This window comes from Trachypithecus francoisi, unplaced genomic scaffold, assembly GCF_009764315.1.
Source record: "Trachypithecus francoisi isolate TF-2019V2 unplaced genomic scaffold, Tfra_2.0 Lachesis_group19, whole genome shotgun sequence".
Taxonomy (NCBI): domain Eukaryota; kingdom Metazoa; phylum Chordata; class Mammalia; order Primates; family Cercopithecidae; genus Trachypithecus; species Trachypithecus francoisi.
This window is the reverse complement of record NW_022681464.1, coordinates 23764166-23779561: the sequence shown is the minus strand read 5'-3', so window position 1 is coordinate 23779561 and position 15396 is coordinate 23764166. Positions and strand designations below refer to the sequence as shown.

Here is a 15396-nt window from a genome sequence, read left to right as displayed (position 1 = left end):
ACTTCCCAGGCTCAGGCAATCCTCCCACCTCAGCCTCCTGAGTAGCTGGGAATACAAGCATGCACCACCATGCCTGGCTAATTTTAAAAATATTTATTTTATTTTATTTTATTTTATTTGAGATGGAGTCTCATTCTGTCACCTAGGCTGGAGTGCAGTGGTACAATCTCGGCTCACTGCAACCTCCGCCTCCTGGGTTCAAGCAATTCTCCTGCCTCTACCTCCCAAATAACTGGGATTACAGGCATGCACCAACACACCAGGCTAATTTTTGTATTTTTAGTAGAGACGGGGTTTCACCATGTTGGTCAGGCTGGTCTCGAACTCTTGACCTCATGATCAGCCTGCCTTGGCCTCCTAAAGTGCTGGGATTACAGGCGTGAGCCACCATGCCTGGGCTTAAAATATTTATTAGCGATGAGGTCTCGCTTTGTTGCCCAGGCTGGTTAGCAACACTTTTTAGAATCCTCCCTTCCACGAGCAGTTTTTACAGCCTTAGACTAAATGCCAGTGTCCTAACTATGGGCTGCAATAGAACCTTAGATATGTTCAGTGTCACTGCTGGTATTACAGTTCTAAGTTTGAATGTTATATTGTAAGATGGGAATAATGAAACTGTTGTTAGTTGTAGCAAAAATTTTTTGAGTTTATTATATTCTCCATTTCTAAGTGAGCAGTATTTGGAGTAAGATAAGCTGAATTTTGTGAACATCAAGTAAAGATTTTTTATTTATCCTTTAGGCAGAGAGCACAATTTTAACACCTATAGTGACGGCGTATCAGATTCCCTGAACGTTCCCTATGATTACACTTCAGTAATGCACTACAGTAAAACTGCATTCCAAAACGGAACAGAGCCCACCATTGTCACAAGAATCTCAGACTTCGAAGATGTGATCGGCCAACGAATGGATTTCAGTGACTCTGATCTCCTAAAGTTGAATCGACTGTATAACTGCTGTATGTGACAGGTTCTTTGAAATGACTTGTATTTCCCTCTGTTATGTAGAAAAAAATGTGGGTCTGTGCCATTTTGTCGAGCACTGGTGGGGTTTCTGAGATTATGGAGACTTGATATTCAGGAAGTGAACAGAATAGTACTCAGATCTTAATCTACAACTTGGAAGCAGTATTTTTCTTTTCACCACATCTGGTGTTGAGATCTAAAAACAAATTGGGTCCTGTAGGAATATGCCTCAGGCAGGTTTTTAAAGCTGTTAGTAATTCAAACATGGGTAAGATTGATACTCACACTTCCTTTTAGCTAGAATGGTATGTCTAGTTGTAATATGAATGGGATCAAATAATCTGGATTGTGGCTTAATGATTGGAATACCTAGGGGAGTATAGACTCAGATATCTACAAATTAGATAATTTTTTAAAAAAAGATGGGGCAGGGAGCTTATTCAGATGTGCAGAATTAATTACCTTCTTTGTAGGGGTTCTGCAAATAAAGAGGGATCTTTAAGCCACCATCACCCAGAATCAGCCAGGTGTTCCCTGTAATACCAACCTGGCACTTCTAATACTGTGGTAAGTTCAGTTTTTGTCACTTAGATTATCATGTTGTATGAGTGTCAATAATTGTTTTTTGCTTTTGTAGCCTCTTCCTTGAGTTTTATGGACTCGTGCAGTTTTGAACTGGAAAATGTGTGTGGCATGATCCAAAGTTCAGGAGATAATGCTGACTGGCAATGGGTTTCACAGGTTCCCCAGGGGCCAGAGAATGATCACTCCAATATGGGCCAGTGCCAAGGTAACAGGAGTGAGATACTCCTAGGTTGTGTACTCAATGGCTACAGCCATGTTCTTCTCTTTGAAAGACCGGGATTTTATCTCTAATTTCTATCAGAATAATTAATGATTATTCATTAGGTGACTACTGAGAAGTAGGTCTTGCACCTGATAAAGACATTGTTAATTGCTTTTCCTTCTGCGTTTATTTTTCTTTCTACAAGTCAGAGCTGGGCTCTGTGATGCCTCTACCAGTGCGTTTCCATAGGAGAGCATACCAGACTGGGCCTCCTGCAAGGCCTCTTACCTCAGGGGCAGTACTAGTGTTTTCTAGAAGTTTGCAGAATACAAGAGACTCTTTCCAATGGACAGCACTAGGCTGTGAACTATTGTTTCAGAACTGTAGCTGGATGTGATTATATGCTCCTGTTACAAAAATATCTAAAAAGCACCGCTTATTTAATTTTCTTCAGATGCATATCCCTTTCCATTTTCATTTTGTTTTGCCTTAAGTAGCTATTTGGCTACAAGGACCACATTTTTACTTATTTGCTTATTCTGGCAACAAATATGTAAAACTAGACTTCAGAACTTAGGGCCAGTGCTTAATAATAATAGCTCAGATGATCTAGGCAGGAATTGGAGGCCTCCAATGGCAAAAAGGTCCTTTTCCTTTTATTTTTCTTTTTAAATGCATATTTGGATAGTGGATAGGGGCCCTACTCAGACCACAGGAAAGTAGATAGGGAGGGAGGGAGGAAAGGAAGAAGAATCCAGACCAGGTAGCTCTCACTTTTTTCTGTTTTTGAAAGCTAATTTCTGTAGTAAGGGAAAGGTTCCCTAACGTTGTGTCTTTTTTTTTTTTTTTTTTTTTTTTTTTTTTTTAGAGACGGAGTCTTGCTCTGTCGCCCAGGCTGGAGTGCAGTGGCTGGATCTCAGCTCACTGCAAGCTCTGCCTCCCGGGTTTATGCCATTCTCCTGCCTCAGCCTCCCGAGTAGCTGGGACTACAGGCGCCCGCCACCGCGCCCGGCTAGTTTTTGTATTTTTTTTTAGTAGAGACGGGGTTTCACCATGTTAGCCAGGATGGTCTCGATCTCCTGACCTCGTGATCCGCCCGTCTCGGCCTCCCAAAGTGCTGGGATTACAGGCTTGAGCCACCGTGCCCGGCCCGTTGTGTCTTTCATAAATTGCCTGCTCCTAGAACCATATTTAAATGCCCAACATAATTCCCTGCATATAGTGGAAACTAAGCAAATACTTGAAATAAGGTAAAGAAAACTGGGCCGTGTGCAGTGGCTCATGCCTGTAATCTCAGGCCTTTGGGAGGCCAAGGTGGGCGGATCACCTGAGGTTGGGAGTTTGTGACCAGCTGGGCCAATATGGTAAAACTCCGTCTCTACTAAATATGCAAAAATTAGCTGGGTGTGGTGGCGCATGCCTGTAGTCCCAGCTAGTTGCAGGACTGAGGCAGGAGAATCACTTGAACCTGGGAGGCAGAGGTTGTAGTGAGCTGAGATAGTACCACTGCATTCTAGCCTGGACAACGGAGTAAGACATTGCCTCAAAAAAAAAAAAAAAAAAAAAAAGGAAACAAAATATATATACATTCAAACCAGAATTACTAGCTCTGCCTTCTTTAGAGATGGCTTGGAAGATTAAGTATTGCAGATAATGAAAGCAGAGAACTGGGAGGTGCCTCTGAAATTGTCAGGTTCAGTTATTCTCAATTTTTTCATTACAAATATCATTTAAAAAATATTAAAATGTGAATCTCCCCAGATGGTTGCTGTAGTCACAGTATCTTCTGAGAGTTGAATTTCTTTCTTTCTTTTCTTTTTTTCTTTCTTCTTTTTTTGTGACAGTTTGAAGCCAAAGAAGTTAGAAAGTGTTTTTTTAAAAAAGGGGGCAGCCAAGGTCCTGGTTTCCTGGCTGGGCTCTTGTTCCTGTCCGCATTGTGTGTTCACCTCTCCAGAAAGACCTAGAAGTTCACGTTGAATTAGCCTTGGGATACACAGATGCTACAACTCTCTACCCACCCAAGTTTCAAACCCTCCTTTTGACTTAATTTCCATTTTCCTTTTTCATACTCTCAGAGGGGGAACCACCCTCTGTAGCATCTTTTTCCAGTGGTATCTCTTCCCACTTGGAGCTGGACCAGGGTCGCGGACACTTGAAAGGTGTCCTGTGTAGACTTTTAGCCCTGCTGTTTGGTCTTGACCTGCAGCCTTACAGTGGATTTTTAAAAAATTAGCATTTGATACTTAAACTTGCTGTATCTTTATAGCTCATAACAAATGAAGATAAGCAAGGATTAGTGCCCACGGAAAACTACTATTGTAAGTAAACGTCTTATAAATAATAGAGAGGTTTGAGTTTTATACTGTTATGTCAATCTGCTAGCTTTTGCAAGTGCCAGATATGCAGCTTAGGCGTCTGTCGTTTCTCCCTGGCGATTTATATATGGATGTTACTTATGCCTCGTGTAAAGAATCTAGCACCACTATTAACAAACACACATTTCCATACCCAGTATCTGTTTTCTCTCAATTCTGCTTTTCTTTAACAGGTTCTGGTTTCTTCATGCATTTCGATAGCAGCTCTGTAAATGTGGGGGCCACAGCAGTGCTGGAAAGTAGAACGCTGTACCCTAAAAGAGGATTTCAGTGCTTGCAATTTTACTTATATAACAGTGGCAGTGAAAGTGATCAACTGAACATCTACATCAGGGAGTATTCTGCAGACAATGTGGATGGCAATTTAACCCTTGTGGAAGAAATAAAAGGTACAATGTCAACATTCTTATTGTTTGGATTCAAAGTGAGGCAATCTTAGGTCTTTTCTTTAGTTAATGCAACAATTTACAATAGGGCAGGGGCTACTGAGTCACTACCCTTCGACTAAGAACGAGATTCTTCTTGTTTTAAGTGGTGGCAAGGAAGCTAGAATGAAGATTCTTTCTGAGTGCTCTGTTATGTAACACTCGCTTAAGAAACTGTAGACCAGTCTCTGGCACTATGGAGGTCAGTTCTTGGCAAATAATAAAAATACAAAGCCGGGCGCAGTGGCTCACAGCTGTAATTCCAGCACTTTGGGAGGCCAAGGCGGTCGGATCACCTGAGGTCATGAGTTCGAGACCAGACTGGTCAACATATAGTGAAACCTTGTCTCTACTGAAAAAATACATAAATTAGCTGGGAGTGGTGGCACACGCCTGTAGTCCCAGCTACTTGGGAAGCTGAGGCAGGAGAATTGCTTGAACCCGGGAGGCGGAGGTGGCAGTGAGCCGAGATCACGCCACTGCACTCCAGCCTGTGCGACAGAGCAAGACTCTATCTCTGAAAAAATAAATAAAATAAAATAAAATACCTAAAAATACAATGTGAACTAGCTTAGGCAAAATAGGACGGGCTCCTGGCTGAAGGGTAGTTACAGCCTGTGGGACAGATGAGGGAGACACCGGCTTGAGGGGGCATTTTTAGTAGCTCTGTCTCTGAACATTGCTGGGGACCTCTTGTTTTACCTCAGAAAGGCTTTCTTTATAGGACTGGCACTTTGGTTGTTTCACTTCCCAGCTTACATGTGACCACATTTGCTCTCAGTCTGGAAAAAGGACTCTTCCTCTAATATAAAGCTTAGAAAATAAATCCCGGTGAAGAACTGGGATGCTTATGACTTCAGTTAAACACAGCCTCTGGAGCAATTCCTGAGTAGGAAGTGAGTACTCACCCTTCTTACCAACAATATGTCGGAGAGGAGAGCCATGTTGGCACCTATGCAAGTAGATGGTTAAGGGGGTGACTGAGAAAGGGAGGGGCTGTGGGCTGGCAGATATATGACTGTCTATTCCACTTAATCATCTCATGGCTTGAATGAATTGAGTAATTCAATTTGTTCCACAATTGGATCCATATTATGCAATAGAGTATGCCATTTTCCTCCTGTTTTTAACAACGAGAAACAATCTGAAATACAGGTGACATTTTTCTTTGTGAACACCTATAAGCAATGAGGTTTTTAATCTCACTAAGAATATACACATATTATACATACATTACTCATGTAACAAAATAAAATATAAAGTATAATTATATATAATATGTATTATATATTAAATATATAAAAGTCTTATATATAAGCCGTATGTTACTATAAATGTTATATATTATGTATTAATATATAACTTAATACAAATATTGATATAATGTATTATAATATATATAATTGTCCAGGATTGGAAGGGGGATTCTTTCTATTAGCAATCTGTGGGTGTGTCATTGATATACAATAACACAAAAAGGCACTTAAGAAGCTTCCTTATTTTCTGTCATTTGGGTATGTCTAACTTATTTTCAAGTAGCTGTGTTTCACATTAAGAACCAACATATTTTTGTTTTAAGATTTTGTGTTAACCACTAGTTTGACACGAATTTCTCAGCTGCTGTCCATCTGGGGGTTTCTGCAGATTATTTAGTATACTGCTTCTTATTTGAGTATGTGATATAAGAAAATCAGACAAAATGGCATATCATGTGCTGCTAGAGAGGGTTATGGGCTAACAGTTGGGGAGGGAGTGCAGGTTGGAAAGAAAGAAGGTGGTACCAAGTATCAGATAAATACTTACAATGGTGAGTCACTGGGAAGCGATCTAAAGAGTAGATTGCAGGATGTGGGCTTTCCAGGGTTTGGTGGATTTTGTTTAATATTACCAAAAGGTTGATTGAAGATTTTGTGTGTGAGGGAAGTATTCCAATCAAATCATAAATATATTAAAGAAGGCTTTGCCTGAGTGTTACAGGAATCTTGGGTAGAAGTGTTATGAATGTTGGGCTTGCTGCCTGTTTAACAATGGAGAATGCCAGGTAACTCATAGGTAGGGCATGAAGTACTCGTGAGCTAGATGTTGTTATTTACTCTCCCATCTCTAGGAAAGGGTGATTTATTTGAGAAACAGCTAGACAAATATTCAGCTATTCCAGAGAACAGAGTGACCCCACAGAAGCACCTTTAAGTAAATAATTCTAGGCTGGAGCTTTGGCAAAACCATACTTCTGACCCATAGAAATAAATCGGTTTTGGATGATCCTTTGTCTAAGAAGGCTAGAAATCTAATGTTGACATGTACATAATTTAAACTTCTTTGTCTTTGAAATAATAATAACTCTTTTGCAGAAATACCCATTGGGAGCTGGCAACTTTATCATGTAACATTGAAAGTGACCAAGAAGTTTAGAGTGGTGTTTGAAGGACGCAAAGGCTCTGGCACATCACTGGGTGGTCTGTCTATTGATGACATCAATCTTTCGGAAACACGGTGCCCTCATCATATCTGGCATATAAGGAATTTCACACAGTTCATTGGCAGCCCAAATGGAACTTTGTATAGCCCTCCATTTTACTCTTCTAAAGGTTATGCCTTTCAGATTTCCTTAAATCTAGCCCATGTGACTAATGCAGGGCTATATTTCCACTTGATCTCTGGAGCCAATGATGATCAATTACAGTGGCCATGTCCTTGGCAACAAGCCACAGTGACACTTTTGGATCAAAATCCTGACATTCGACAGCGTATGTCCAATCAGCGGAGTATAACTACAGACCCATTTATGACCACTGGTTTGTAACTCATTTTCTTTATTGCTAATAAACAATCATTGCTCTAGGAGGGATGGATCATTTTGGGAATGAGAGATTGCACAGTTAGTTACTCAGGGAATTTTGAGTCCCAAATCTTAAGAACAGATATTTAGGAGAAAGGTTTCAAGAATTATGGACAGAGTCTTTCAGACAGGAGCTCATCAGAAATGTCAGCAAGGACTCCAACAAATAAAGAAGATACTGACTGTATTCCTGGGAATTGATGGCCCTCCTCAGATTTTCACTTCTGTGCAAGAAGTGTTGGTTTTAGAGTCTGACATGCCTGAGTTCAAGTCCAAGGTTTGCTTCTCATTAGCTATGTGACCTTGAGCAAATAATCTCGTAGGTCCCCAGTGTCCTCAACTGTAAAGCCAGGGCTGTAGTAACCATTCCACAGATTTGCTATGAGAATTAGTACAGGTCAAGTGTGGAAGCTGTGGAAAGGCCTGCGGTGGAGAGGCCCTCAGATGTTGGGTTTTTCTAACTCATGCTACCTTGTTCACGTCACTGGGAATGTCAAAAATAATTCAGCGTTGGAAATGGGGGTAGTTTTTGACCAGAAGGAAGGTATTGAGCAGGTGCATTCAAGTGTTGGTGGGAAGGGTGTGAGAATGCATTATAATTTCTTAGTAAAAAGTTTTAGAGGATTTGCTAATCGTGACATCATTCCCCATCTTTCCCATCTCAAAAAGAAGTAGCCCACTGAAAGCAATGATCACACTTCTAATTTTAATAACTCTTTGCTTCTGAGACCCTCATAAAGGAAAACAATGAAATTATGGCAAGCTGAATATTTTTGCCAAATGTGAATTCTATATATGAAAAACATGGACCAAATTGGCATAGAAAAAATCCAACTTAATCTCATAGGATAATATTCACCAATGGAATTGTAGGGACTTGACATTCAGAATTTCTTCACTTTTTCCCAAAGTGTTGCTTCCTGAATGACATTAAAAGCAGCTCAGGGTTGGGTAGGTCATTATCTTTTCCCTGAAGCAGTACTTATTCTTGTCTTCTACTTCTGAAGCACTTTGCTCTGTTAGGTGGATAATTCAGTTAATAAGATACATCATTCTATGCTGATATTAAAAACTCTCTCAGCAATATATTGCTTTAACTGGACAAACTGTAACTTTGTAAAAGGACTCTCTTAGTAGCCTTAGGCTACTAAGAAAGTATTCTAATAGATAGGAGGGTTTCTATACCGGTCAATAAGTAGAGATATGATATTCCCAGGAATATCTGGTACCTAGGAAACTTCTGGTACCTCTCCACTCTTCTTCTACAGTGTGGTCCTCCCTGCCAGGTAATTTCATTTCCTCTAGGACAGTATAAATGAACAAGCCCCAGTGATTTGCCAGGGAATACATCACAGGCCAATAGCATCATTTAATTATTTTGAGCTCCAGCCTAATTGTGTTTCACATTGCCTGTTCTTTCCTACCACCAAAAGCTACGATGATGATAAACACACTCCATTAATATAAATTGCTTTTTCAGATAATGGAAACTATTTTTGGGACAGGCCTTCCAAAGTGGGAGCAGTGGCTTTCTTCCCTAATGGAACTCAGTTTAGAAGAGGTGGGGGCTATGGAACCAGTGCCTTTATAACCCATGAGAGGCTGAAAAGCAGAGATTTCATAAAAGGAGATGATGTTTATATCCTACTGACAGTGGAAGGTATGTTAATAAAAATAGTTTTATATAAGCTAGTTTTTTGTTGTGGCCACTGATTATTTTCTGTTTATTTCTGCATTCCAATTTTAGGTGTATTATGTAGAGATGTGGGGGGAAATGGGCATGAGTGGGGTGTGGGGGGAATATGAATTATTAACAATATGAAAATAATTTAATTTGAAACAGTAAGGATTCCAGAATAAAGAATTTAATGACTACCACATGAAGCTATAGTGGAAATCTTTAGGTTGGGAAATTTCTTTAGAAATAAATTAAAATAGAACAATTATACTCTAGGATTCCTGAAATAAAAACATCACATCCGCACATGAAATGACTGGAAACGTCTGTGTCTTATCTGTTTCAAATGTACATACATGCACACATGTATATACACACACACATATATATAGGCAGAAATGACATTAATCTCTTGTTAGATTAATGTTAAATTTCTTACTCTTGCAGCCAATAAATACATTTTGCAGCAATTCTGGTGGTTTCCATTTTTTATGTGGTAGGATTTTAACTCATTTTCTATTAAAGACCCACTTGGGTCTCAGTAAATCAGATTGTTGTTTGTGATGAAAGGTGGTGCAATTAAAACCCACAAAAATTTGACTCCAGTGTCCATTAGAGTAAATCTAGACGATACCTCTTGGAGAAATTATTCAGAAATAACTTTTGTTAAGAGAGAAAACATCTTATGTAGCAGAGAAAAAAAATCAGATATGCATCAGTTCTCTTTGACCATAGCGATTTCAACCAGAAGCAATAAGAAATACGGCAAAGAGCATAACACTAGTTGTCAGGGCACTTGGTGTCTTTCTCCAAGTCTCCACCAACTTGCTCTACCAAGCCAGAGACCTGTGACCTTGGGCAATGCCCTCAATTACTTTACATTTCTGAGTTTTGGTTTCCTTATCTGTCTCTTGAAAGTTGGCATCAGGGGCTTGTACCCTTCTGGGCTCCCACAATCCAGGCCAGCATGTGGTTGAGTTGGAGTCCCAGCAGGTTGGCCTAGTTTCCCTTTGCCTAGTTCTTATCTCGCTGCCTATATCAATGTTGTTAGACTGTGCTTCAAGGTTACCTGAATTTCTCACAAGCCTAAAATCTGATCATTGTCTATTTTGAAACTTAAGATTGGGCTTGGCATGATGGCTCACACCTACAATCCCAGGACTCTGAGGCTGAAAAAAAAAAAAAAAAAAAAAGAAAGAAAGAAAGAAAAAAGGAAAAAAGAGACATTAAAAGAAAAAGAAACTTAAAGATCAAATGATTGTTAAACAAAAGCTGATTTCCATCCACACTCTTCCCCATCTTCCTAGACATATCTCACCTCAACTCTACGCAAATCCAGGCAACACCAATCCCTAGTGTCCAAGACCTCTGCTCAAAAACCACCTGTGAAAATGATGGTGTCTGCACTGTTCGAGAAGGCAAAGCTGAGTGCACGTAAGGATCATTTGGAAGAGATCTCTCCATTCTTTGGTTAGAAATTTTATTCCCATAATGTAGTATTAAATACTTGATAGTTCTTATGAATGAAATCAGTTGATTCTCATCTCACAGTCATTCATAGAATTTTTTGTATTGTTGTCCTCCTTTTGGGGCTTTGGAAAACCACAAGAACTATCTTTGTGATAGCCAACACAATTTTTTATGAAAAAAAAATTACACTATATTCTAATTGTCTGAAAAAGTCCTCACAACAGTCCAGTTATTTTAAGTGTAGCTGCCTCCATTTCCTAGATGAAGATACTGACGTTCTGAGGAGCCCTTGGCCAAGATGTGAAGCTGGAGGGTGGTGGGCATGGGATGCTGAGAACTAAACTTTCTCTATCACCTGTGCTAACAGCCTTTCCTAACTTGCAGATGCTGTTTTAGTATCAGATTAGGAGGAATTCCATTTTTTCTTTCCATTGCTCACACCTGTGCTCTAGGTGCTTGTCTCTCTCCAGTCCACAGTGGGTAAAATAGTTCCATATAGCAGTGACCTGTTGGTGATCAAATAGACTAAAGGTGATCCACATCTTTAACTGTGAAGATTTCTGGAGTTACATATCAACTCATAACTCTGAGTCACACTCTCAATGTGCAGGTGCCGGTCAGGGGAAGACTGGTGGTACATGGGAGAAAGGTGTGAAAAGAGAGGCTCTACCCGAGACACCATCGTCATTGCCGTTTCATCTACTGTCGCTGTGTTCGCCTTGATGCTCATCATCACTCTTGTCAGTGTCTATTGCACCAGGAAGAAATATCGTGAAAAGATGAGCTCAAACGGACCAAATCTGACTCTGCAAAATGTAAGTTGAGGCTGATGTTTGATTATTCACAACCTATTGGTGAAATCTTATGGAGAGGAACTAGGACATTTTTGATATACTTTGGTTCTTGCCCTTCTTCTCTTTGTTTCCTATGCTGGGGCAACTGATTTCAGACTATAAAAGTTCCTATTACTTTCACTGTAAATCAACAATTCTTACATTGGGATTTATGGAGGTTCATTATCCTCCTGGAATTGTATACAACATTGTGTACAGTTGTGTGTAGGGGTTTTTTCCTGGAGTGTGGGGTGGTCTGTGACCTGAAAGGCACAATTGATTTTGCCTGCAAGTTCAAACCTTCCTGGTAAAGTGGAGAGGTGGCCTGCAAGTGTTTTTGTTCTAAAGGCTTTAGAGTGGTGCTGAGCTGAGGCCCGTAGGAAGGGGATGCAGGCATGTTTGGGGAAGCTTTTTCATTAAAGAAGGTTCCAGTTCCTTCTGGCTTCATGTGGAATAACTAATTCTAAGGCAGATTTTCAAGTAAAGGATTTAGTCTTGCCTCAAAAAATCTCTAAAATGTGAATAGACTCCTGAAACGACCCTGTTTCCAGTGGGTCCCTTGGGAAGCTGACTCTGAGATGGATATTTGTACACAGGAGGTTGACTGGGGAGGGCTCCTGGAACACATATAATAGGCTGAGGGAGCTGGCCTGGGCAGAGGGTGAGGTTAGACTGTGATGTGGCTGCAGCTGAGGCCTCAGCCCATCCTCCAGGGAGCTCTGGAGTGGGGATGATGCCTTCTTAGGCACGTCCTGAATCAAGCCGGGGGGGCCAGGCCTTTGTACTCCCATCGCTGGAAGGGGACTGCCCCCAAAGAGGGGGCATAAAATTGGACAAGGCAACAGCCTTTGGGGGAGGGCATTTCTTGCATGACAGCCTTCATTCAAAGGACAGGACCAAGCAGCAGTGCCCTAGCATCCACTACATACTCTAGCAGTAGAGTACAGTTTTACATGCGGATTCATATTCTTCCTTGCAAAGGAGCACAGAGAAAGTGGCATGAAATCTGAACATTACTGAAAAGTGAAGCCCTAAAATTCTTCCAGTTCTAGTTCATTCCAATTGGAATCTCTGAAAATTGCTACTGAAGCCAGTCAGAAAACATGCCCAATTAGAATATCTCCAAAAATAAAAATACCGCAATTGGCTAAAGCAAGAGTACATTTTCTTAAGAAAAATGATTATTCAAGACATACTATATTTAAAGTTATGAGTTTTTAAAGGGGACAGACGGGTATCGAGATATTATTATTTATATCAAGATATAAAATAATAAAAACATGTTTGACCAAGTCAGTCAAAACCTGGACAATGATAATGAACTGAAAGGAAATCGTTGTATTATCGTAGGCTGTTGTCCTATTTCCTCAACATCAGGAAGATGTTTAATGCTAATAATACAGCAATAGATCAATTACCTCACAAAACTATTACAAAAGTGCTTAACATATAAACAGATTGTTTTGTTTTAAGACAACTTTCAGCTTATTTTATAACTCAAAATAAAAGGGAAAAATCAGCGAATACTTGGCCTGGTATGTCAACCTGATGGCAGCTGTGCCTGCAAGTTCGGTCTCCTGGGCCATTGGGATGAGCCAGGATTTGGTGCATGGAAGGTGGAACAGTGGCAGGGCAGGAGGGGACAAGTTAACTGGGTGGATGGGATTGCCAGGATATTTCCTTGACAATGGGAAGTGTACCAGCTGTTATAAGGGCTCTAACTTAGCAAGTAAAAACTGGAAGGAGTTAGAGAAAAATGACAAAACCAAAGAAAAGAGACAGAAGGAAACTAAGTCAATAGAGTGGGGAAACCATGAGAGTATCAGGGACATGGGAAGGATAGTAAGTGGAAACACACGCACGCACGCACACACACTCCGTGATATTACAACAGAACTATTTTGTGTGTGGGTCATTTAAACACATTCCCAAGGACAAGGCAGTTGACTTACATTATCTTAGGCTGGCATTTCTACAGTTAATTCACTGATAACAGATCTCACAGATGTCGTTTAGATCTTAAATCAGAATGACCTTTTTTCTGAGGCAAATGTATGTGTTCACCGTAATGTTTTAGCATCTGAATAATGTGGGCTCAAAAAGCCAGGGCTCTAAATGGAGACCAGGAGCAGGAGCCAGCTAGGAGGAAGGCCAGGAGACTACTGATGGGGACTTCATTTAAAGACTAGATCGTTCTATTGTGATTCATTTAAATAACAGTTTTGAAATTTAGAAATTAAATCATCAATTGTTCTTTCCCCTTTTAGCAGCATGCTTTTTGAAGATTAACTCGACAATACGGCCAGCAAATGAAATTAAAAAGGATTCTTCATCATGGATTCGCCTAAGGGATATTACAACCACCTCGTTCTTCTAAAAATGGATCTTTTTCTGTAAATAGCTGGAAATACCATAAATCACTATTTTGGTCAAAGTCAATTTGGTGAAATACTGTTTGTGTTTCCTTCTTTTAAATGAGAGAAAAGCAATTCAGGCTCTTCTGAAATTATAATACTGTCTAGAAAAAAGGGAGAGCAACAGTTAGAGATTGCTTTTCAAATTACTGATCCTTCCATGTGGGGGCCACGTGTGGTGTCCTCACAAGTGATTCCTTAGAAACCCACTAGAAACACCCAGTGGGAATGATCCTCCATGCGGGATTGCAGCAGTTTTAGTGCCATCATTTCCCAGCATTGGGAAGGGTAATGGGATAGCTCCCCACTCTCTGTCAATATACATTCTTCTCCACAACGGGCTACTCTCTTGTTTTCTTATATAGTCCCTTTGGTACACGAGCTTGGTTTAGAATTTGATTGAGCAAATGACTATAATCAGCAAGAAAACATTTCACTCTTTGCGTGGCAAGTCTCAACGTTTTTGGGTCTCAGGAGTCTTTACATTTTAAAAATTACTGAGGATCTCAAATAGATTACTCAGGAATCTTCACATTTTAAAAATTACTGAGGATCTCAATAGATTACTGAGGATCTCAAATAGATTATTCGGGAATCTTCACATTTTAATCTATTTGAGGATCTCAAATAGATTACCGAGGATCTATTTTGCTTACAAGCAGCTCATTGATTTAAATAAGTGTTTATTAGAAATTCAAACCAGAAAAAATTTAACGTATTTATTAATCACAAAAAATAAGCCCCTTATATACTAACATAAATATTTTTATGAAAAATAGCTTTATTTTTCAAAACAGGAGAATATTTAGCAAAGAGGGGGCATTGGTTTACATTTTCTGGGAAAATCTCTAATGCCTAGCTCAATAGAAGACAGCTGAGTTTTCACAGATGCTTCTGCATTTATTCTATTGTGATATATTAATTTGTTTGAAGGATGTGAAGAAAATCTAACCTCACACAAATATGTTCTTGGAAAAGGGAGGCATATTTGAATAGCTTTCTTAGGTAAATATGAATATTCTTTTGAAATAATTTTGTTAAAAGCTAACAATGGTAACTTCTTAAAGGTTAGTTGCAATCAAAATCCGAAACTATATCAATGAACTTTTGTATTCTGTCCTGTAAAATCCATTAGTCTATCTTGTATTTTGAGTCTTTCAGCTATGTCTGATTTTGCAATACTGTGCATTGATAATTTAGAAAATATTGGTTCACTGAGTTATGCAGCTCTTACAACATTTGACACATTTCATTATACAGTATGAAAACAACATTAGTTAATTGCACTACTGATCTCATTTTAAAGTCTTTCATGCTTGTAACCCCAGCATTTTGGGAGGCCGAGGCAGGTGGATCACTTTAGTCCAGGAATTCGAGACCAGCCTGGACAACACAAGGAGACTCTGTCTGTCTATATATAAAAAAATTATCTGGGCATGTTGGCACGTGCTTGTGGTCCCAGCTACTTGGGAGGCCGAGGTGTGAGGATTGCTTGGACCCATGAGGTCAAGGTTGCAGTGAGCTGTGACTGCACCACTGTATTCCAGCCTGGTGGACACAGCAAGACTCTGTGTCGAAATAAATAAGTAAATACATGACTAAAACCCC

At 39.8% G+C, this 15396-nt stretch overlaps 1 protein-coding gene across 5 annotated transcripts in view; it reads left to right on the top strand.

The window, feature by feature from the left end:
• Window positions 1-14125, top strand: part of MEP1B (meprin A subunit beta) — a 34671-nt gene extending 20546 nt beyond the window's left edge. For 3 of the 5 annotated variants that reach the window (XM_033178043.1, XM_033178042.1, XM_033178040.1), the window contains 8 exons: window positions 742-960; window positions 1605-1757; window positions 4303-4518; window positions 6906-7349; window positions 8874-9053; window positions 10379-10505; window positions 11152-11356; window positions 13642-14125. In XM_033178043.1, the coding sequence (XP_033033934.1) occupies window positions 742-960; window positions 1605-1757; window positions 4303-4518; window positions 6906-7349; window positions 8874-9053; window positions 10379-10505; window positions 11152-11356; window positions 13642-13656 (1559 nt within the window). In that variant the 3' untranslated portion in view covers window positions 13657-14125. The remainder of the gene's footprint in view (window positions 1-741; window positions 961-1604; window positions 1758-4302; window positions 4519-6905; window positions 7350-8873; window positions 9054-10378; window positions 10506-11151; window positions 11357-13641) is intronic. The other 2 variants (XM_033178041.1, XM_033178044.1) reach the window with 2 other exon arrangements.
• The last annotated feature ends 1271 nt before the right edge of the window (window positions 14126-15396 follow it).